This window comes from Camelina sativa, chromosome 1 (genome assembly GCF_030686135.1).
Source record: "Camelina sativa cultivar CO46 ecotype springtype chromosome 1, ASM3068613v1".
Taxonomy (NCBI): domain Eukaryota; kingdom Viridiplantae; phylum Streptophyta; class Magnoliopsida; order Brassicales; family Brassicaceae; genus Camelina; species Camelina sativa.
This window is the reverse complement of record NC_141880.1, coordinates 13,913,732-13,939,296: the sequence shown is the minus strand read 5'-3', so window position 1 is coordinate 13,939,296 and position 25,565 is coordinate 13,913,732. Positions and strand designations below refer to the sequence as shown.

Here is a 25,565-nt window from a genome sequence, read left to right as displayed (position 1 = left end):
CTTGCAAGTAGACTTTCATTATTGCAAATCAGAAGAAAAGATCCCACATTATATTGATCAAGAAGCAAAATAATTTTTTTTTTTCTTATCATTTTTTTGTTCTTTCTGTCTTAACATTAAATCCAAAAGAAGTACATGAGCATTTTTTGTTTTGTTTTGTATTCATGATAAGTATTGATTTTTTTTTTTCACATTACATCTTAGATTATAAGATTCTACCATCGACTAGGAAGAGTTTATAACCATGTTTTGGTTCATGGTCCGAAGATGTATAATGGTTCTGCGGGGATTTTCATCGTAGTCTTTTCACACGCTTATATTAGTAGTATGAGTTTGTTTTTAAATCTCGATTATCGAAATTCAGAGAAAGAATGTGTTGTTTGATTATATGAAGATGGGCCACCTATGGTTATTCCTGTCCCCAGTGGCCACCTCGATTGTAGCCGACGTTTCGGAGATACCTTTTTTGGAAGACGTAAACAAGTCAAAAAGCTATACTAGTATTTCTCTGCCTAATTGAACGCAAAGACAAAGGAGGTAAAAAACAAACTTGGAAAATTCTATTCAGCTCTAATATTTTGACTTTTAAGTGGGTTCTTCAAATGTTTAATTTGACTTGTATTGTAATAACATTCGATCTTTTATCATCACCATCTAAGAATTTGGCTCGTAATTAATAAGTAATGAAATAATGATTTGTAACTTAATATAATGAAACATAAGTACACAACTTCTAAAACAAAATGAAATAATCATACATATGACAGAAAAGTTTAGAATGACGAAAACTAGGAATTATGTAGGAAATAGCTTCAAGCAAATTATAATTAAGAATTACAACTTTTCTTAATAAGAATAAGCGTAGGCACAAAAATCTTAAACCACCAACGGAAGAGATAGAGAGAGAGAGAGAGCACTCATCGCTGTCCATGCTTGCAGGAGAGAGGAAGAGAGTCAGAGGAAGGACGGAGGAGGCGGCGGATCTCAGAACGGAGCATGAAGAAGACGTGAGTGAAGCTGCCTGTTTGTTGATTTCCCAATGATGGTTTGGCTCCGTTCTTGTTAACTTCAAGATCTGTGAAAAAGATTGGTAACTTCTTTAAGAGAATCCATGACCAACTCCATTCCCACCATTCTTTCACGGAGCTCCCTCCTTGCTCTCCCATGTTTGACACCGACTTGGATCTAGAGACGGTGGAAGGTTGGTTACGTGAAAGATTTAGAGAAAGAGAAGAGAGACGGCGACGGAGAAGGCCTGGCTCATCTCTGGTGGTGGTGGAAGAGACAGGGAGAGAAGTGGGTTTACGAATCTGAAGAGTTTTCATAATTGAGGAGCTCATGGCCAAGAGAGATCAGACAGAGAGAGGAAGATGAAGATCAGGAGGTTGAGAGATGATCAGGTTGCTTTAGAGAGAAAAAGTGAGAAAGATGTGAGAGAGAGATTGTGAACAAAGCTTTGACACTGACTGGTTTTATTCCCGTGTATGTTGTGGACCTCGTTCATTTTTATTCCTTTCATTTGCCCAATAATTACATGCCAGTTCTTTCTCATATGATTTGCGGCAAAGTTGGTATAGTGTGTGTCATTTATATCGAGTTGTAATTAATTTAAAAAATAAGTATATAGTTCAAAAACTAAAACAACCTTTAAAGATATAAAAGGATTGATTTGAAAAAAAAAGAGAACAAATAAGCAAAACAAAAAATAATTTAAAGTTCATGAATTTTCGGAGAAATTTGTAACTAAAATACATTTTAGATGGCGTATGAAGACAAGATGGTGAGCAAAATTTCTCTGTCGAAATATCATAAATGGTTTTTTTTTTTGGGGAGCCTGAATATTAATGACAAGATTTCGAATTCGTTTGTAATCACGATTTGGCAAGCAATATGAATGCATTGTGTTTGTCGTCTACAACTCAAATTAAAATTATGAAGCAAACGCAATGCAAACGTACTTAACTAACACATACATATATTATGAAAGACATAAACAATTTAATATGAAAGAGCAATAAGTGTTGTAAATGTGGAATATGTTGAGCTAGAAAGTCACAATGATGTATTGAATCCAAACTCAGGTTGTTCGAAACAATCAATCATACATGGTACATTGAAACATGACAAAATAATCATGTGCGCCCACTTGTATATAACATATGAGCCAATGCACTCATAACAAATTGATTTTAAGTTGAATATCCATTATCCCAATTTCTCCTTCCTATTTTATTTTTGTTTAATTTGAAGGAGAGTATATAGTTTAGATACTACTAATGGATATGGTTTAAGATGTTCGAAGTTCTAATATTTGTGTAACTTTAATTTATTTTGATTCAAGATCTCCCATTTTTTTTCTTAATTATTAACTTTAATTTTATATTTTAATTTTGGATCCCAACTAAACAAATCACACAATATCTCTGTTTCTTTTTCTCTCATTTTTTTTTGTAAAATTTTGCTTATTATCCCTCCTTCCCTAGAGACTAAATATATAATTTCATTTACATACATAAATCATTTTTCAATCAATGAAAAACACATGTGTTTTCTTTTTGTCAGAAGAAAATTTTGTGTATTTTTTTGGGCTTTTCTGTATGAAATATTATATGTGGATAATTCTTAACACATTGATAGTTTAAAACCAGTTCTCAACGAGAGAGTAAACCCCTATTAAAAGCACAAAAGCCCATTGGATTTTGTGCTTGAGATGAACCGTACCTTGTACGAACAATCCTAAAGGTTGTAAAGGTATAGAGGAATAACACCACAATTTCCTGTTTGGAAAACGCCAAGCAAACGTTCTTACTATTTATTCTTATCAAACTCTTATCCGGTTTACAAGAATAAATCTAAGCAGACCTCACTTCTCTATCTAAACTCTCACCATTATAGATTTAAGAGAAACAACACTCACCTTCGTAGCTTTCTTTTTGTTAGCCTTGAAGTTACAATCTCTCGCAAAAAGTTTTTCTTAGTGTTAAAAAGCCTACGACACACCTCCTAGATATTTTATATTCGATCATCCTTAAACCCTAAAAAGATCTTCAAATCTTCACGTAAGGCAATATCTTGTTTGCCTCAATCCAATTCCCTTAACCATCGCACACAATATTCTCCAGATATCATCTCTCTCGATTCTGCTTTATCTTCTCATATCATCCCGCTTAGACTTGCCACGTCAGCACACACAACCACATCAGTAACTCGGCCGTCTGTGATCTGATGCAGCTCCCTGATTAACACAACGCTCTGCTCGGCACAAGTTCCTCACAGCGAGTTGTTGTAGAATCTGCATTTACAAAGGTAATTAAAATCCGAGAGATGAAGGATGACTACACCACATTGGACTGCCGTGAGACTGACCGCTGACGTGTGGGTGGCCAAAGCGCTCTGGTAAGTAATATCATGATAACCTTAGAGGTTCTCACTGTGACGATTAACCTGATCGAAATCAAGATCAAGTACTGCTCGGCGATTTCTGACTTGTAAAGTTAAGTTTGTCATAAGCCTCGATCGCCCGGTCGGCCCAAAATAAATCTCGTCCCTTGGGGAAAGGTTTTTATTTTTCTTTTACTTAAAACATATTTTTTGGAATTTTTAGTTAAATTTTGAACTATTTTTGATAGAATTATAATATACAAGTTGCTATTTTCAATGAATCAATTTAGAGGAATTCGATATACTATAAAACAGAATTTAAATTCTTCTTCTCAGCAACAAAACAAACTAATGTGAGAAACCAAGCAATATATCTCTGTTGAAAGAGGAGAACTAAGATAGAGAGAGAGAGAGAGAGATCAAGGAATAGACATGAGAACACTAACGACGGGGGAGTAGGATCTAGGTTTCAGTCGCGACGTTGGATCCTCTATTCCAATATCACTTCTTCTCTCCGAGTAATAAAAAAGTGTAGCCGTTAGCTAACAACAACAAAATGGTAGCGTATTGTACTCCGAGTCTATCGACAAGGTTTTTATGATTGAGTGGTTTGAAGCCTTTGAAGTCATGAACTATTTTATTTGCTGTGCATAACATCTAAGTTTTATTTAAACATCTAAGTAGTATACTATATTATAAAAAAATATCATGTCCATCGTGATTCATTTTTTCTTCTTAATATTATTATTTTATAATATAGTGTCAAATTTCCTATATATTATCTAAATATTTTATTGTTATATATATATATATAAATATATTTAGTAAATCATATCAGTTTTATTGATTTAAGATTTTGCTATGTGTAATATAAAACTATATATAATAAGATCATAAAACTTAAAAATAATTATATGGTCCCTTTTTGAGTAAAAGAATAGCACTCATAAAATTTTGGACCTTTTTTTACGAGAGATTTTCGGATTAAATTCATTTTCTTATAATTATTATTATTTCCAAATACATATTTTGAAAGAATCGCGAACCATTTTCTTATGTAATTTATTTTTCTGAAAATTCATGCTGTCGTCCTCCTGACCCATGCCCCCTCTGCCCACTTTTTCTGGGCCGGACCTGTGTGTCACCGACCAAACCTTGTGATTCCTGTCGATTCCTCCGACCCGTCAAGGAACTATAATTTTTTCTAATGCATGCATGACTCGTTTTACGTATTTAACTGTAAATAATCACTTTATACGTTTACCTCTTTTCAATGTATATTGCAGTAAAGACTTATAAGTCTATATAGTTATTGATTTCTTATGTAAGACTTTTTTATGTTTACCATATAAGATTCGACTAAATTTTATCGAATTGTGTGGCTTCAAAAAATCAAACCTCACATTTGAGAATGTGTGGATCTATCATGCAGCGTTCACTAAACCCATACTTTAGGCTACGACTTTGGTTTTGGCATTCAAGACCTTAAAGTTGTTTCTTCATTTCTGGAAACTTTTATAAATTACATTCTATTAAGGCCTTAAGGGATATATTTGATGTCAAAAAGGTTTTTGGGTTGAATATAATTTTACATTTTGTTTATAATAACAATTTTTGGATTGAACAACATTGTACTAGTTGCATCGTCTCGAGCTAAATAGAAATGGCTAAAGAATTGTTTGCAATTATTGGGCATACAAATAAGCTTATTAATCCATTAAACTTTCCAGAAAACAAAAATATATCTCATTTTCTCAATTGAAGCCTCTCTAGTCTATATTCATTAGAGGTTTGCATTTGTGGAAAATTTAAAAGTAAGGACATAATAGGTTTTTTGGTTTATATAAAGCATAGTTCACCAAATTTGATTAATAAAGATAACAAATCACCCAAATAAAGAAAATATCTTTTATTTTTCATTTTTCCCCTTAAAACAAATACACCAATAGAAAATTATAACTTTTTAGCACTATTGTTATTTCAAATTAAAATTTACTAGGTAAAAGTTTTAAATTAAAGAGAAAAGCATCTTTAAAGTAAAATACTAAAAAACAGCAAAAGAATATAAAAATTACTCACTTCATAGTGTATACTATTTTTAACAATATTTATCATATATATTAACAAAATTTCATTTCAAAATGGATTTATTAAGATATATTACTTATTATTTAAGAATTACTTTTACTCTTAGAAATAATATGTTAGAAATATTTCTATTATGAAAGAGGTAAAGTCAACTAATTGTAAAAATTATTTTAAAAACATACTTTCAAAAAGCGCGTGTCTAACATTATTGGTCAAAATTTTGAAAAAGCTTTCCCATTATGTAAGAATTAATTTAATTTTTAGTAAAAACAAAAAACATTTTTGATGTTTCTTGCTCAATAAAAATTAATATTAAGCATTCTCAAATCACAATTATCTTAGTTGAAAACTCAAAGATAAATATTTAATAAAAAAGCTAAATAGAGGTCAAAGTGGTTTAATAAAAAAAAATCACAAACCAGAAAGAAAAAAATCAAGACTTTCAAAAGCTTAAAAAAAGATACCCTTGTGAGGTGCTAAAGCCACTAGTTTAATCATAAACACCATCTAGTCTCTTTATCACCATACTTTCATAATGGTTTCAACAAACACCTCAGATTTCTTATCGAGTCTCCATGATTCCCTTTTGGTTATGATAGTCTCGTTGTTACCGTTCAAAGAATCAGTACGAAAGAGTGTTCTTTCAAAGAGATGGAGAAATCTCTGTCGTGAGACGACGTCTTGTTTTCAAAGAGTCCGAATTTGTTACACTTTCGGAGTTTGATAGAGAGATCGTCGAACCCTCAGTTCGTGATAGGGTATTCTTTGTTGGTGTTATGCTTGACTGGGTCTCAAAGTTTACTGGCAAAGTTATCGAAAACTTTGAGATTCATCTCTTCCTGCCCGAGGGTTTTGAGGGAGATATAATGTCTCTCATCGAATTCGCCACCTCCCGACAAGTCAAGAACATAGTTCTTAATCTCTCAGATCATACCCAGACAGACATAATAAGCTCATTTTTAATTTGTATCCTCAAAAGAACTAACTAATTGATGTTTCTCATCTCTTTTTATATCTTTTATATGTTAGATCTTTAACCGTTTGCTCTTTCTTCCTTCAGGTAAAACGAACCGTTTGCTATCTAAGATTCATAATATCTACATCACTAGATCATTCATTCGATATTATTGTTATATTTCATTTCCACAAAATCTACATCACTAGATCGTTCACTACATCACTATGCAAACATTTTCTTTTTTGTATGTGTGTGTGTCAATCTTATATAATATCAGAAAGTTTTCTCCTAACATAGCATAAAACGACGACATTTGGCAGCGTATATTTTCGACACATGTCTTCACTTCTCAATTATTAAATTCTTTATTTCATTTTTCTCAAAATTACATAAATTATTTTTCATATTCACTAAATTTAAATAATATTTCTGTACTAAAAAATATATTGACATTTATATATGCAATGTTCTTTTAGTAATTATATATAGATATCATTTATCAATATTTTATATAATTACAATAATATTATAATTTCGCATAGTTATCATTTATCAATATTTTATATAATTACCATAACATTATAATTTTGCAACTAAGAAAAAAATAAATATTAATATTATAATTTTGGACAAAATAAATTTCCAATAATTAAAGATTGAAATATTAATATCATAATTTTGGAACAATATAATGTGATGGTTATTATTTTTTTTACTAATTTCAAGCTATAAAAATATTGTAATATTATAATAATTATTTGTTGACAAAAAATCATAATATTTGTTTCACAGTTTTTGTGCAAAGAGATCAAATCAATTTATTCTAAAATAATTTAAATATATAAACCAATATGATATTTTATTTTTCTTTAATAGTAATCATTAACACAATTTATTGCATATTAATTCTTTAAAATGTAACTCCCATGATGTTCGAAAAATTTTAGAAACAAATCTTTCATCATATGAATATACTTTAATGTATTAACTGCAATACAATTTGTGTTTTACAAAAAAAAAGAAAAAAAACACAGACAAAAGCTATGGTATATTTATTCTTTCAAAAAATAACCATAACTCCCATCATGTTTGACAAAAAAAAAAACTGAAAAACCTCTCATACTACTAAAAAATTATCTCTAAATAGCTAAACAAAGTCTTCACCAAACATCATATTCTACCTCTCACATAATTTTCTAAATTTTGTAATATTTAACTTTTTTTTTTATGTGACATTTGTAAGTTTTGAAATAAATAAGTTGAGTAGAAATTTTGAAGCATATATAGAAGTGTCCATGTGAAATGTAGTTATTCATTAGAAAGAATTAGATGAAGAAGGTCTTAGGCACATAACACATTCTCACTTGTAAATGTTGTTTCAAATGCGTATTTTGTATTTCAATATTGTAATTTGTTGTTCTTTTGATTCGTTTGATAAATTTTTAATATAAAATTTTTAGTTTTAGATCATAATTCATAAACCCTAATAGATTTTATATCTTAGTCACAATATTTATGCTACTTATTACTCATGCTATATTTTATACAAGTGTGTTTATATGTATTACCACCCATGAAAATGAGTTTAAACAAATATTAACTGTTTCAAACTATTACTTTAAATTTGTTCCTTAACGTTACAACTGTGTTTGTATGTATTTATTAACTTTCTTTCCGATAACCATTTCCATGGTCCTTTATTTTATTTATAGGTTATGACTTTTGATGAGAAATGCTTTGCGATGGTTTAGGGTTTAGGGTCGAGAAAGATTTGGACGTCTAAGTGATATACATCTCATGATATGGGTTTCCAAAACCATGTGATTCTTCCAAATTCAGTTTTAATTTTCTTACACAATTTAGTCTTAATTATTTTCTTAAAATATAATTAACATCTAATTTCTTTTTACAACATTATTGTTTGGGTTATACTATGTATGCACTTATTTTCTCTTCTCATATGTTCCATTATTTTTCCTAGCCATGATCGATTGTTGATGATGTGATTGTAGTTCTTACCCGCAAGCAGAGTGAGCAAGGCAATGGGATTTGACCATGTGTGCAAGTCGAAAGATCATTCTAAACTAATCCCAATTGCATTCTAGAGAGAGAGACAATATCTTGGAGAAGTAGGAAGATTTTAGTTATCTCTTCTTCCATCCATCATATGATTTTAGAAATAAAAACATAGAAGAAAAAAAAAATTATCTGGTGCTCTTAGGTTATGCAGTTAACACTAAAAGAAGTAACTCGATAATACGATAATATGTTTTTACTCTTTTTCATTGGTCATTTTGAGTATAATACAACACATATATATATATATATATATTATTTTTTTTTAAAGAAAAGGAACACAGAAAAAAAAAACACTATTAATAACATTTTTTTACTCAATTCTAAACTAAAATTCAGTTTGCATTTAGTATGTAACAGAGAACTTTCTTTTCCAAATGCAATTAATCAAGAAACACAAAGAATTCTACTTCTAGAACACAAATGCCTTTGAAGTCATTTGTATAATTCATTAAGGTTAAAATATTTTATTGCTAAAACATTCAATATAATAATAAAACTTTTAAGCAGGTGTGAAGCATGCTGGTAAATATATAAATATCACAATTATTTATGTTACCTTTAGTTATCTAATTAATAAAACTAATTACACAGAGAATGAAAGAAAAGCATGAGTTTTGGCTCAAGAAGAGGTTATTCGAGAAATTCAAGCTATTGTCTCGTCCTTCTTGGAGGTGTCTGGTTTTAGAAGATATTGATGTTTTATAGACTATGTTAAAAGCGGAAAAACTAACACATAATGTCAATGCTCAGCTGCATTTTATTTTATATGTAATCAATGTTCTTTTTTCCAACAAAACATGAAGAACTATATATATTATGGGATACAGACTAAATATTTTAAAGTAACCTTTCATATTAACAAAAAATTTCAGTTTAATGTTTAACTAATCAATAGTCATTCATTTTAAGTGACCGAGAATACTTATTTAAAAACAAAACAAATAACAAACATAAGATAATTTATTGAAACACAAAATATAAAATTTTAAATATTTTATTAAATCTAAAATATGTTAAAATTATTATAAAGTTATCTCGCCCAACGCGTGAGTCTACTTCTAGTTTAACATATTTTCTTCTTTGAAAAAGGGGATCCAAGATTGTGACGATCCTATGGCTTTGCATCATCCCATGAAAACTCGACATTTGGTGATGCGAACAAATATGCACCCAAATGACTTCGGAGGAATTAAAATATTTCTCAAAAGCTGTCCGGAACTGGAATCTCTCACTTTTGATTTGGTAAGTTACTTTTGTTTGTTTTAATCTTTAAAATCTCTCTCACATTATTGTGCTATGTGGTATAAAACGCTTAACTTTAATTGGATTATGCAGACCGATCGGTCGCCATTCGTGATAGATCCGGTAACGCATTGGCTTACTAGCAAAGCTTACGAGTGTTTGGAAAAAACGCTCAAGGTTTTGAAGGTAAAGAACTTTCGTGGAAGCTTGAACGAGTTACATTTGCTTCAACACCTGATTCGTAATGGGCGTGTGCTGGAACGAGTTGAACTTTATGAGGCAAAGGGAATGAACCATAAGCAGAAGACATTGATAAAGGCTGGATTTGAGGAGGTTCAGAAGAATCTGAAGAAAGCTTCGACTCATTTAAAAATTACTCTAAACAGTGCTTAATTGAAGCATTCTCTTGATTTTAATTTCTAGTTGAAAAGTGTACTCATTGAGTGATCTTTTCGACTTTTTATTTTATTTTATGTTAATGGTCTGTATTTCAGTGTTTTATTTGGATCAATTTCTTCAGTTGTTTAACTTTATCATTTTCTTATTTGGCTTGGTTAGAAAAACAGTTGGTAACTAAGAAATGAAGAACTGCTTTGCTTGGTTTTGGAGACTTGTAGAAGTTTCTGACTTTCTGTTTTGTTTGATAATCATTATTTACGATATGATATTAAATCCGAAAATTTTATACAATTTTGTTTGAATTTTTTAAGTTTTCTTATTAATTAAATTGAGTTTTTTTTTTGTTTGGCTAATGGTTTTATTCAATTCCATTTATGGTTTTGTTTGCTTTCTACAGATTTAAATGTGATATTGTACCTAAATGGGTTTTTATTTTTTTAATTTTTTCCATTCGGATATGTGAGCTAATTTACTCATAGCTAACAGCTTTTGAATTGAAATCCATATGTATAATCTAATACCCTTTACACAACATGCATTCAGGTCATGATTATAATTTTGTTATTATGTGAATTTCAAGAAGGTAAAAAACTACAGATCATGTAGCAGCGCAATTATAATTTTAATAGACAAGGCGTTCGCAGCTCAATATATTAAATCATAACAGAAAGATTAGATAAGATAAATCAATTTTTTGGTGTAGAAGAAACGAAGGAGGCCAACAATTAATAATAACCTATAGGGAGTTTTGATCGAGATGAGAAGATCTCTTCTTCTTCTTCTCATAATTAAGGAACAAAAGCTTCTTGATTAATGTTTTAGGTTCAAAACCTAAATCATAAATGTAACTTTTTTTTGTGTGTAGAAAATAGGGAAATTTGATTTAAAAGGACATTTTTTCTTCAATTTGTCCTATTATGTTTTCTACGGTACATTACTGAGTATGCCTAAACTACCCTTAAAAAAAATTGAAATAACTTTTAAGCAATTTTAAAATTTTATTTCCCTAAAAAAAAATTAATAAAATAAAGAAGAGGTTGCCAAAAGGTGTTTTTGATGGAAAAAATGTGTTTTAACATTGACAAAAAATCATTCTGCAAAATCTAGAATACATATTCTACTAATTTGATATATTCTAAAGATATTAGATTATGAATTCTACGTGCTATACATGTTCTAAATATGGTCGTTTACAAATTCTACGCATTGTACTTGTTCTGTAATCTTTAGAATAGATTTATCTTCTAAAACTTTTAGAAGTCGGAATTTATATGTGTTCTACAAAAACTAGAATATATATTCTACACATAACTCTATATTCTAAAAATATTAGAATATGTTTTCTTCACTTTATACATATTCTACAGAAGTCAGAATATGAAATCTACATTTTTCATGTGCCCTGCGGAAATTAGAAGATATATTCTACATTTTATTCTATATTCTTCATAATTTAGAAAATATATTCTACAAAGTCTAGACTTATGTTAAACAAGGTAACTGAATCCTAAATTAAAGGAAACAAAATATTTACGTAATCCCGAAATTATAGAAATCATATATATTCTTAAGATTACGTTCTAACAAGTTTAAAACGTGTTCTGAAAACATGTTTAAGAGAGTTTTTTTTCATTCTTCACTTTCTTACGCTTGTAAACCTAAATTTTGTGTTCTTTCATTCAAGAGTTGATTTTGCAAAATGTTGCAAATCTATGTAACATGTGGTATATGGAGATGTATCGGACAAAATGAATGGAGATTTATTGTTGATGAAGAAAAACGTGGGAGACTTCTTACTTTTCAAGCCAATTCAACTCTTGAAGAGCTAAAGATGATGGTTTTGGAAGACTATGAAATACAGTCTCTAAACATGGTTGATGTGGAATTCAGTTATTTACCCTTTGATCTCAGTGTTGATTCTCCTCCGGTTGTTATGATGAATGATCGCCAAGTGAAAAATTTTGTTGCTTATTGGAGAATGAAGAATAACATACGGTTGTGTGTGACGTTTAAAACCACAGTGAATGATAGAAGCAATATCGATTTGAATAAGGAACCAAGTGATTCAAGTGAGAGAGGCGTTGACAGTCTCCTCCGTGAAAAGCAACAAAAAAATGTGAGCAAAGCAAAACCGAATGATTGTAAATTCATAACTTCTAAGGACGCTGAAGTTGGTGCTAGATCTATGATGGTTGATTCTATGGTAAAGAAGGGGCAATATTTCAAAAGCAAGGAAGCTTTACAGGCAAGTTTAGATTTTTTTGCCATGAAGTATAACTTCGATTACAGAGTTACTAAGTCTGGTACAAGATTATGGTGTATACGCTGTATTGATAATGTTTGCAAATGGCGTGTTCGTGCTGAGTGCTTAGAAGGGTCTATGTGTTGGAAAATCAACAAGTATGTGGGTAGCCATACTTGTGCTCCTTCAAGGAAAACGAAATTTGGTAGAACACCTTCAGCAAGAACAATCGAGAATCTCATAAAACATAATTATGAAGGTGTCAATGAGGGACCTAAACCCAATGACATCATTAATATTATGCGTACGGAGAATGGATGTGAGCTAACTTATTCCCAAGCTTGAGAATCTCGTGAGTATGCAATTAACGAAGTCAGAGGAATCCCAGAGAAAAGTGTTGCTAAGATACCTAACTACTTGCACATGCTAAAAGAGGTGAATCTTGGTACGCATACAAATTATGATATTGATTGTGATGGTAGATTCAAGTATCTATTCATTTCATTTGGTCAAGCAATAAGAGGGTTCTACAAGAAAATTCGGAAGGTAATTGTACTTGACGAAACGTTATTAAAGAGCAAATACAAAGGAGTTCTACTAGTTGCTACGGCCGTAGATGGTAACTCTAATTTGTATCCAATTGCATTTGGGATTGCTGATTCTGAGAATGATGCTTCATGGGAGTGGTTTTTAATGCAATTTAAGGTTGTTATTGTGGATGACAAAGATTTAGCTTTTGTGTCAGATCGACATATATCTATTTGTAAATTGATTGGAAAAATCTACCCCTTGGCTAATCATGGCATTTGCATCCACCACTTGATAGGTAATGTGGTAACAAATTATAAAGGAAGAGGTGTGGCTGGACGTGTTGCAAAAGCGTCAAAAGTGTATATAGTTGCTGAGTTTGATAAACATTTTGACGAAATTTGCAATATCAGTCCGGCGATTGGAGGTTATCTAGAGGAGGCCGATGTTAAAAAATGGGCTAGATGTCATTTTACTGGATATAGATATGACATTAACACCAACAACCCTGCTGAATCAATAAATTCAGCTTTGAGATCACCAAGAGAGTATCCAATAATTCCTTTGTTAGATAGCATTAGAGAAATGTTAACCTGCTGGTTTTATGAGCGTAGGGCATTAAGTGCGCAGCAAAACGACCCTTTAACCATTGAGGTGGAGAAGAAGATTTCTAGAAGAATAGAGAAGGGTGAAAAGTTAAAAGCTTATCCTATTTCTCAATTTATATTACAGATTAAAAGTAAATGAGTAGATTATATTGTTGATTTGGAGAAGAGGACTTGTTCATGTGGAAAGTTCGACATAGGAAAACTTCCTTGTAGACATGCCATAAAAGCAGCTTTTAGTATTGGGAAAAGTCTGTACCCATACGTTGATGATGTGTTCACTACTGCTTCATGGAGATCATTGTACGAGGAAACCATTAATCCTATAGGTGTTCCTGAAGATGAATGGTGTGTTCCTGAAACTGTTGGTGATGTAAAAATTGTACCACCTGAGACAAGAAGAGGAGCTGGTAGAAGAAGAAAAAGAAGATATGAATCAGTGGAAGACAAGATAAGATCGTCACAAGGAGCGAAGAGGCGTAAGTGTGGCCGTTGTGGTAAAGAAGGCCACAATAGATCGACATGTGAAAACACGATCTAATAATAGGTTTGTTCAACAACTTTTACACATCATTTCAAATACATGTTTTAGTTTCTTTAATTTAACATTCATTATTTTTTTTTATCTTCGCAGGCTGGTCTTGCTAGTAAAATGGCTGGTATTGCTAGTAAAATGGAGGCTAATCTTTGAGGATTTATGATGTAGTCTTCTTCGTCACTATTTGGTGTTCACATTATTGGATATCTTATGTTTTTTTTTATTTTGAATTTATTATGTTTCAAATACATGTTATTGGCTTTCTTATGTTTTTTTTATTTTAAATTTTTTTATGTTTCAAAATAATTGATGTTTTGTTTTGGACGTTGTATTGGATTTCTTATGTTTTGTTTTGGACATTATTTTGAATTTCTTATGTTAAACAAGCTTTTGTTTTGGACGTTGTATTTGTCTTAATCATAGAGAATACGTGTTTGAAATATTGATGTGTGTGCTTCGTTGGTGTTGTAACACGTAAAACTTAAAAACAAAAGCTAAATAAAATTTCCAGCAATAAAAAACATGACGTGAGTGACATACTACAATTGCAATAATAATCCTAGCAAAATCTTAAATTTAACTAAGGTCTACAATATGAGGCGATACAGATGGAGGCTCATACTTTCCCATTCGCTCAATGAACACAGGATCAGATGCTGCTTCCCACAAATCAACTGCAATCTTCGTACGAGCTTCTTTAATGTTGTCATCGTTTATCAAACTCATATCTAGGTTAAGCATATGACACTCTATGTATTTAAGTGCATACACTCCACAGTCAGAGCATGACTTATTAAGATTTGGTGGCACTGAAGCAAAAATGATAGAATATAGAGCCACATGAAGATATTTACCATAGGTTTTGGTCTGAACTTCCTTCACAAGTCGAGGGATGAGGATTGCAAATGGATCCACATGACTTCTGTGGGTGCGACCAGAACAATCAAATACTTCAACTGTTCTTAGGCCAAAATTAATGCACAGAGATATCCAATGATTATCATTGACGAACACAGGAGTGTAGACTCCGTCGAAGTCTAATGCCCATTTCTTCCCCGTCTTTCCATGAGAAGGCAAGTCACCGTTGGCATAACCAAAGATCATAGAATCCCATTTGTGGCCTTTTTTTATCTTCTCTAAACTTCAAATATTCGTTTTTGATTTGCATGCTAAACAGACAATTCATGAAGCCAACACGATTTGACTTCAGTCGGTCTAAAGATGTATTCTCCCGAAATATATACATCATAGCATCTATTTCCTGGAAAAAAATATAATGGACAAAAATCAAACGTTGACAATAAAAAATATATTGACAAAAATAATTGACAAAAAAATCATGAAACGTACGCCACTCTGAAGCCAAACGTAGCTTGTCATGACTCGACTTAGTAATTCATCATTAATTACACTCGGACCCAACTTAAGCATTCTGCAAAAAGAATAAATTGTGCATAAGCCTCATTGAACAAAAGAATAGGAAAAATATAATTGAACAACTTACCCCAATGTTCTACTCCACGCTGCAAAAGCATCGAATCGATCATCAGAAACGAACACCAAAACATAATCCTCATCATTTTCACCCTCGTTTCGAGGACTCCAATTTCTGATGTCATCTTTGCACAATACATTCTGTGTAGGATCAAACCCAAGTACATCTGTATTTTGAGATAGGTGTCCTACTGTTTTTTGTAAAAATTCTTGGGAATCCAAATTAAGATATATTTCACTATGATGAGTGAGAAGATCATCAATTAAAAACGATTCATCCTGTCAATACAAAAAGTTTAACAAAAATATTAACACTAATTATTACACCCACATACATATATATCCGATTACATATTCTTTTAGAGTATTAAAAAAAAAAACACAAACATAACATAGAGATTTAAGTCTTACGTACCACATATTTACTCTTCTTTTCTGCTGGAATGGATGGTTGCTCAACCGTGGCTTGAGTGCTTATTGTAATTCCAGCTGAAGTTATAGTATCCTTCAACAGTGAGACATCCTTTTCTATTTTTTCCAATCGACTGTCAACCTTATTCTCAAAACTCTTGAAACAAGTCTCAAACACACTAATCAAAGACTTCATTTGTTCATCTGTTGCAGCTCGATGTGTTGTTGCTGCTCGCTCATAGAGCAGTTTCTTTTTCCTCCTCTCTGCACCATGATCAGGTTGTCTCTTTCTCTTGCAACCTGACTCTTCATCATAACCAGCTTGTGTACTCTCACCACTCTTCTTTAAACTAGACCCTTGATTTTCTTCACAAGACTCACTGTCAACGTCTTCTTTTTCTTGAATATGTTCACCATCAACATCATCAACTTGAACAGTTCCCCAAATATGGTCTCCAAAATCATTTCCAGATCTGATCATAGCTTTCAAATTATCTACTTCACCATCGCTAACTTCGTCAGGCCATATAAAGTCAATGGATTCAACAATGTCAAAATCTCCAGTAAGAGAAATGAATGGATAAACAACATCCTAAAAAGAAACGGTTAGAAGTTAAGATAAAACATTTGATAAGATTTGGATTGGCAAAGAAAGTACATTCGGTCCAAATGTACTTTCTAGTTGGATGATATCATCATATGATACTTTGGCTGCGCCTTTCCAGTTAGAACATCGATGAGCTTCTGTAAATTATGTGCTAATCTTTTCTCCCAACAACTTTCCAATGTCTGGAATTGCCTCCATCACCCATATTTGAAATGCATATGAGAAACCATCTAATGCATAGCTATTGATCTTCTTCAAATCTTCTCTTTTTTCTATGATAGACTTAACAAGACTTTTTTAAGCTTTAAGACCCCAAGGATAAGTCCTCACCTTATCAAGATCCATTACCATCTTGATGTATTTGAGTGAAATATACTTTTTCTCATCCTTAGCCATAACCAACCCAGCAATCACAAGAAGATACACCAATCGGATCTTATCTATCTCACTCCATTTGTGAATTATAGGTAATTGTACATCAACCAAGCTCTTAATGCTAATAGTCGGACCTTTTCTCTTCATCAATTTGCTCCAAAACCTACCATCATCTTTCCAATTCTCTAAATCACAACTAAAATCGGCAGTGCATTTGAGCCCAATCACAGCATGAAACTCTTGCATTGAAAATCTGAGTGGCTTCCCTCCAAACACAAACCATATCTCTTTTTTTTTTCTTTGTAACCATTTGCCTAGACATCATGCTGTGTATCAAACGCCCTAAATACCCTAAACCATTCTTGTAGATTGCAAATACATGTGAAAAAACTGGATCATTCTTCATTTCCTCATACTCTTTAGGTAATGCTTGTTTGACTTTGCCCAAGATAGAAATTCAACAGGAATTGTTAATCTTCTTCACTTGTGGCTCACATCCAACTCTAAATAGGCGTTTTGGAATTTCTGTTTTTCATAGCTACACAAAAAAAATTATGAAAACTGAAATTCATTAGTATGAACAAAATGGAGCTTGGTTGATGTGCAATACAAAAACTAACAAACGAACACACATAAAAAGTGAAATTCAAGCCACACAAACACACAAACTACCATACATAAGGCTTTAACAAACACACAAACGACCATACATAGAACTAACAATACAAAAACTATCATACACAAACAACCATAGACAAACGACCATACAAAAACACACAAACGACCATAGACAGCATGATGTCGGATAAAAAAGACACATGCAAGTGTAAGCAAGCAAACATGTCTAACACGAAAAACGTCAGCTTTTATATCCTACATACTAAACACAAATACGCATCAGCCATGTGAAAGTTCATAACTTTATATATAACAAAACCCCCAAAAGGTGACATCTTTGAAACAAAACCTCAACAAAAATCTCACCTTCAGAACGAAAATCGCAACTTTAGAACTAAAAAAACCCACAAAATCAAAGAGAGGAAGCAGTATCTGCAAGAAAAATCCGAACTATAGAACAAAAATCTCAACTTTACAACAAAAAACCCACAAAATCAAAGAGAAGAAGCGGTATATGCAAGAATCCGGTGATTAAGTCTTAATACTCATTTTCAGCTCAATCCTAAACCCTTCATAATAAGAATTCATAGGCAAAACAGAGTCTCATGAAGTGAAACCTTGGAATAAGTAAATAGCTCAATCTCACAATGATTCAATCACATATAGAAACTATACTGACATCACCCACAACAATCCAATCCAATTAAAAAAACAGAACCACAACAATCCAATAAAACAATTGCATGCATCGATTGAGAGAGAGAACTTCGATTCGATTGGAAATAGATTCCAAGAGAGAGAGAAAGAGGGAGAAGGAGAAGGTACCAGAGAACTTCGATTCTCGCCGGTGGGAGAAGCTACTGGAGTCGCCGAAGGAGAAAAATTGTGTCGATATCGAGAGAGAGAGAGAGTTATGTCGAGAGAGAGTAAAAAAGTAAAAAAATTAATTAAAAAGAAAGTATTTTTTGATTAAATTTAGAAAGTATACAAAATACAAGTTAAGAAAAAGGGAATTTTAATTTTTTCTGCGATTAAGGATATAATTGAGTTTTTCTGTATAGTAAAACCTACTATACCAAAACTCAAAAAAAGAGCATAGTGGGACAAATTGAAGAAAAAATGTCTTTTTAAATCAAATTCCTCTAGAAAATATGCATGGAATATTTCTAAACGTTTTTGAATGCATTAAATGATGTTATACTGTAATAGATAGCGAAAGAGTTAAGTTTGATATCATATTTAGATGTGAGTTTGAATAGTTATAGGTAGAATGTTTTAATTTTTGGACTTATTTGGTCACTGGAAATATATATATACATTTTCAGAAACATTTATGAAAAAATTTCTTAAGTTCCAACTTATTTACAACCCTGCTGCTGTCTATATTAGTAAAAATCTAAGTTTGGGTTCTACGATTACAACTCAAAAATAATAAGCCCAAGCCTATCCTTTTTCGAAAATTACATAACCTTTAATTATTTCCCCCCAATTGTTTATCTTCAAAAATTAAATAGAAAATGCACAGATTTTCCTTGCCTTCCACGAGGATCTTATGCGAGATTTGTGTTTAAACTGCTTCATTTCCAAATATTTTCCTCCACCAATTACGCATCTCCTAAATCAATCAACCGAAACATAATTAAATTTTTTAGAATATATCATATCCCATAAAGATACAATAAAAAACAGAACACATGATTATCTCTCTACTTACTCGCCTCATCAAATCTTTTTGATATCGTAACAAATGTGTAGGCCGACCTAATCGGTTTCCCTATAAATAATACTCACCTAAAACGAAGATTATACACAAGCAATCATATCTATACATCACTCACATTATGGCTGCTACCTATGCTTTCTTGAAAGATGATCGTCCCTACAAAACCTCATGGAAGGTTCAAGTGAAGGTCATCCATTCATGGCGTCTACATACCGAAAACGCTGGTGAAACACTTGAGTTGGTTTTGTCAGATTCGATGGTAAGAATAAATGTTTACATTTACGAGATACAATTATTTTCTATTACTAATGCATCTTATGTCTTTCATTCTTTTAGAGTAAAAAGATTCATGCATCAGTGAAGAAGGACTTTACATATCTTATATTACTAGCATGCTCATTTCTTCATTGTATTATGACTCAGAACTATAATTTTCTTATAATTGTGATGTTTTTTAGAAAATGCAGGGGCCTCATTATCAATAGGACCAGTTAGGCCTGGGCAAAATACCCGGATCCAAAGATCCGATCCGAACCCGATCCAAAAAACCCGATCCGAACCCGTATTCGAAATTGTAAAATACCCGAACGGGTTCTAATCTCTAAATCCAAAAACCCGAACATGATCCAAACCGAAATCCGTACGGGTATCCGAATATACCCACATTATTAATATATAGTAGTAATATATTAGTAATATTTATAATTTTAATAATATAAGTGTCCAAAATATTCAAATTTTTAGATATTTTAGATAATTTGAAGTATTTAAACTGTTTATTAGTAAATTTGAGTAAAAAGTACTCTAAATTTTCAGATATTTTGCGTATTATCGAATAATTTAAACTAAATTAGATACTAAAATTTTGAGTTTTGTGAACTTTGGGTAATTCGAATCCGAACCCGAAATATCCGAAATCTAGAAATACCCGAACGGTCTTATACCTCTAAACCCGAAAACCCAAAAATCCAAAATATCCGATCCGAACCCGAACGGGTACCCGAATGCCCAGGCCTAGGACCAGTGATTCGAGACCCATGAAGGAAGCATATCAAAACCGAATGTTAGGACTGATATGAATCAATATTTTGCTTATTGTAATTTTAAATTTAGTTTCTAAACACAGATTCAACCTTTCTTTTACTTCCATTTTCATAACCAATACACGAGACAATTTATTAAATTTTTCTTGAGAGCCAATAGATTTAACCGTTTGCTAATCACTTAAATTTGTAAAACTCAATGCAGTGAACACACAAAAAAAATTAAAAACTAATTGTAGTGAGTGCATATATAGATAGCAACCTCAATCAAATTACCTTCAAGACGCTTAGTGCTGATAGCAGTACTTTGTTACATTTATGCACTTATGTCACCTGCACTTCAACCTGAAGGTAAAAAAACACAATTAGCTATATATATGACAGTATACTTTAAGGTTGGTTATTACAACTTAAACAAATTTCTATACTACTTACCATCTTACCTTTTCTAGTTGATGAATCTATATATACGGTATCAGACACTTTTATTAGTCATTGCTTAGAATCTCAACTAACCTGCAAAGTAAACCAACATCAAAACAGTAAAAAAATTTAACAAATTACCAAAGCCTAGATGGAACATAGTACAAGAGATATAAGAATGCTTAAAAAAAATTACCTCTGAAAGTAATCTACAGAATAGGACTACAAGATCTAACACGGTTGATAAACGGAAGAGAATAGTTTGTTCCTCATCTTGACTCGAATGCCCTTACACGTTAACCCTTATAAGTAGAAAAAACGCCCATAAGAGCTCACAGAAAACTGGGTAGTTGTTTGTAGAAAGGGAGCGATTTACCCTTCTTACTGTTCTTCTCTATGCAATGGTACCTCAACTTAAATTGCAGGAGGACTTTAAATAGTAGATCATCCTACAAAAACGAATTGATCAGATGAATTTTAACAACACAAAGACCAGCTGAATTTATCTTCACAGCCTCCGAAGAAAAAACATAACTTTTATCTGATGCAGAATGGTATCCATTTGTGGACAAAGATAAAGGGGGCATAGGATCCGTAAGGATTTAACTTGAAAGACTTTGTCCCATTTCCCTCAAGAACCAAGTCAACAGATACAAGAATTACGAAGGTTGGATAATCTCTCTGACCATCACGCGATTTGTGTAGAAAATCCACCCACCTCCTTGTGAGTGAGGCTAAGTGAAGGAAAACTCCCATTGTTTAGTTTCCGATGCCTGAAAACAAAACCCCAATTACTATAGCTACGATTGAAAAAGCAAGAGATTCAAAAATTTAGCTAGAGGAAGAGATTTAGGTTCATACTTCTTAATACATCATACCTATCTCAAATCATATATGGCTGTCCACAACTGATAAGATTGAATCACCTGCTGACTTTATTGTAATAAACGAATCTCCCCCAATATGTTTCCTATTTCGATTATCTACAATTGATCAGAAATCGGCGTATAACCATATATGTGAGTTCAAACAATTTTAACAAATCAACAACAGAAAGAACATATTTATTTACCTGGAACCATTCCAATCTTGCATCGTGGAGATGAAAACGATATGTACAGGCAATGATCGATGCTTCTCTCTACATGATTACCTTCTAAATTAATCTATTATTTCTTATGTTGACATGGAAGAATCAGAAAAAGAACTTCAAATATCTCATATTTGAGAAAATCATAATGTCAAAGATGATAAGAGAAAATAAAAATTGACGTTTCTTTTTCTCTACAGACAATCAGATTTAGTCGGTGGAAACAAAAAAAATAATTAATAATTAACTAATAGGAATCAATAAGACAACAAGTACAAGAATTGCCATAACGCCCCCAACTATAACAAATGTTTAATCTTTATACCTAATAGATTAAAATTAATCAAATATCCAATTATAAAACAAAAAAGCATTTTAATGGTAGTAAATATCTATAAATACAAAAGTATTAAAATATAAAAAGAAAAACCCTCTAAATTATGGTTTTCAAATTATGGTAGACTCATCTAATTATTTTTATTAGTATTAAAAATATATTTTAACTACATTGTAAATACAAATACAAAGAATTATTATGAACAATAATGCTATTTTAAATTATTAAACCGCGGTCAAACAATAGATATACACAATAGGAATTATACAATATATTAGACTTTTAAAATTATAAAATTTACTAAATATAAAACTAATTAGTTACATATTGAAACGACATGACCCGTTTTTTAAATTAATAAATAATAAATAATAATAATAAATACACTACAGCTAGTGGTTCCATACCTACTAGCCACCTAACCACAAACACAACCAACAGCGGAAATAACAGATACCAATAACCAATAAATAATCCAATCATAATCCAATAACCGATATTAATTCCAAATCATAAACTAATGATCCAAACAACATAAACCAGATAACCAGCAATCCTAAACAACATTCTAGGACTTAACTCTAGCAACCTAACAGAAGCCAGACAACCAAGCGAACCACTAGAACATCCTCCTCTTCATTGCTTTGATTCCACGATCACACTTTGCCTTTACCTGCACCACAAACGCAAATTGCAATGCATGAGTATTTTATAAACACTCAGTAAGGCAATCCTCCCATCTACTGGGCTATACACACAAGCAATAGAGTCATCTCTAACCATCAATAAATAATCAACAATCAACAATAACAAACCAGGACTCAGCATCGACCGACACCAACATGCATCGACTGATACCAATTGGAGGTTGCGTCGACCGACGCAAGATCTGCATCGACCGATGCAAGGGTAACTTGCATCGACTGATGCAAGGCTAACTTGCATCGACCGATGCTCCCATTGCATCGACCGACACATGCTTGACATAGCACAAAAACCCTAGCTTTTATGCGCCTTCCTCGCATCTGCATCGACCGACGCACAGTGTGCATCGACCGATGCAATGCCGAGCATCGTTTTCCCCGAAGCTTCTCGCCAGATTTTTGTTCCTGTAACCACAAAACACATTCCCAAGCCACAAGAAAGCTTCCAATCGTCCCAAATACCAATCCAACAAGCCTAACAACACAAAACAAGCAAATCAGAGATTTCTCCAGCTTAGATAAGCCATGATCATGCACTTACCTTTGCCAAGAAGATTCTGAACCTTATTCACGCAGGAAAACACTTCTAAAAGCCTCCTACAATGCCCTAAGCCTCAGATCTCACCCGAAAAAGCCACCAATCAATAGAAATCTCCAAGAACACCAAGAACACTCTTCTCTCTTCTCTTTTCTCTCAAAAACGGCCAAAGTCGTCTAATGAGACAAAATGACGACTTAAGGGTTTTTTCCCTTTTTCCTTTGCCCAAAACGCAACGTTTCACTTAAACACATAGTGCATCGACCGATGCAATCCCTAAACCGGGATTTCGGTTCGCGGATATTACACATATATAGAAAATTAAATAATTAAATTAATTTATATAACCCCTAACAAAACTATAGCTCCGCGGTGTATTGTGGGTGAATATCTAGTATATGAACATAATTAAACAAGAATAAGAATATGTAGGTTTGGCAAAAAAAAAAAAAAAAAAAAAAAAAAGAATAAGAATATGTAGTGGTTCCCGACGAACATATAACTCAATCTTTCCGACCGATATATTATGGACCAGTTGCATCGTTACCCGTCTGTCAGGAAAAAATCTGTTAATGCACTCGTTCGAAATTTTGTATTTTCCGAGGAAAATCAAACCCGTTTTACTTATACAAGTGTATGACCTGATTGCATTTTAGTTATGATCATCTCTATGTTGCAATTCAAAAAATTTGTTTAGAAAAGTGTTTTCTCTATGGAAAAACCGAAAAATATCAATTGTGAGAAGACAAGCCTCAATTTCAAGGAATCCAAGTTCATAAAAATCTGTTTTCTACAGAAGCGCCTAGTATCCATCAGCGCTTTTTTTGGGTTTAATGCTAATATTTATACCAAATAAAAAGGTTTACATTTTACAATAAAACCCAAAAACACACTTAACTCTTAAACAGCGAGACCAATGGAACACCATACATACATATGAGATTTTTGCCACACATAAAGCAGGTTAATGACACAACCAAAGTAGAAACCTTTTTATACAGGTAAACACCCACTTAGTTCATTACGCAACCAAAGCCCTTGACCGTACATAAACCTTTGTTCATTACGCAACCAAAGCCCTTGACCGTACATAAACCTTTGTTCATTACGCAACCAAATCCCTTGACCGCACATTAACCTGTGTTCATTACGCAACCAAAGCCCTTGACTGTACATAAAACAGGTAAACACCCACTTAGTTAAGTAGTACCTTTTCTTTCATATGGGTTTACTTCTTCACAGTTCAAAAGAATATATGTATGTGCAATATGGTAGTCTTCATTTTCAAACCATTTCTCGTTTGCTTTACCACTGCACCTCCCTTGTTGAGAAAAAATATATGGGACTTCATCAGCTTGTTGTGTACAGTGATCATATCCATCATATTGTCGATCTCCTAGTCGACTTTTTGTCTTGATGTGGGGTTCAAAATAATAAGAACAAAATGTAGAAATTTCTTCATTGACGTATTGTTCAACAATCAAACCTTCTACTTTTGCTTTATTTTTCATCTTTTTCTTTAAATGACCCATGTATAGTTCGAAAAGATACATTCATCTAAATTGTACAGGTCCTCCAAGTCGAGTTTTATGTGGTAAATAAATAGGCAAATGTTCCATAACATCAAAAAAAGATGGTGGAAATATTTTCTCCAAGTTGCAGAGAACAATACAAATGTTTTGATTGTGAAGTTTTGTAAATGAATAGGCAAATGTTTTCTTTTCATACATATGAGAAGAAAAATCTTATAACTGCTGGACAAAAACTTCAAGATCTCGTCTATTGCTTTTTGGTAGAGAAAACTTCAAGATCTCGGTATTGTTCTGATTGTGATATCTTCCAGGAAAGCAATAATATATATATATATATATATGTATCGATGGATGAGATTTCTATTCTCATTAGTAATATAGAAAAAAACTAGTTAAGTATTTTTGTTAACTTTATCTCATAAGAAAAAAAGATGCTTATTAAGTTTATCTAAAAACAATAATAATAAAGATAAACTAAAAAAATGTTATAAAATCTTTTTCCATGTAAATTAAATGATTATTCTATTTCAAAAATATGTTACAAATTTCCGTTTACCATAAGAAATAGTCAAACAATATATGACACTCAAGTATAAGTGTATAACGTAAC

General features: G+C 32.1%; 1 protein-coding gene and 2 pseudogenes across 1 annotated transcript; 2 read left to right on the top strand and 1 right to left on the bottom strand.

Moving 5' to 3' along the window:
• Positions 1 to 673: 673 nt before the first annotated feature.
• Positions 674 to 1,513, bottom strand: LOC104791178 (uncharacterized). The gene has a single exon (XM_010517007.2). It carries the CDS (start codon positions 1,338 to 1,340, stop codon positions 918 to 920), a length of 423 nt encoding a protein of 140 aa, XP_010515309.1. The 5' UTR covers positions 1,341 to 1,513; the 3' UTR covers positions 674 to 917.
• A 4,331-nt stretch (positions 1,514 to 5,844) lies between these two features.
• LOC104708258 (putative F-box protein At3g29830) lies at positions 5,845 to 10,141 on the top strand (annotated as a pseudogene).
• A 1,705-nt stretch (positions 10,142 to 11,846) lies between these two features.
• Positions 11,847 to 14,064, top strand: LOC147949901 (uncharacterized; annotated as a pseudogene).
• Positions 14,065 to 25,565: the final 11,501 nt, after the last annotated feature.

Excerpts from the sequence above, each read along its gene's own strand:
- LOC104791178 (XM_010517007.2), bottom strand. The coding sequence starts at position 1,340 with ATGAGCTCCTCAATTATGAAAACTCTTCAGATTCGTAAACCCACTTCT.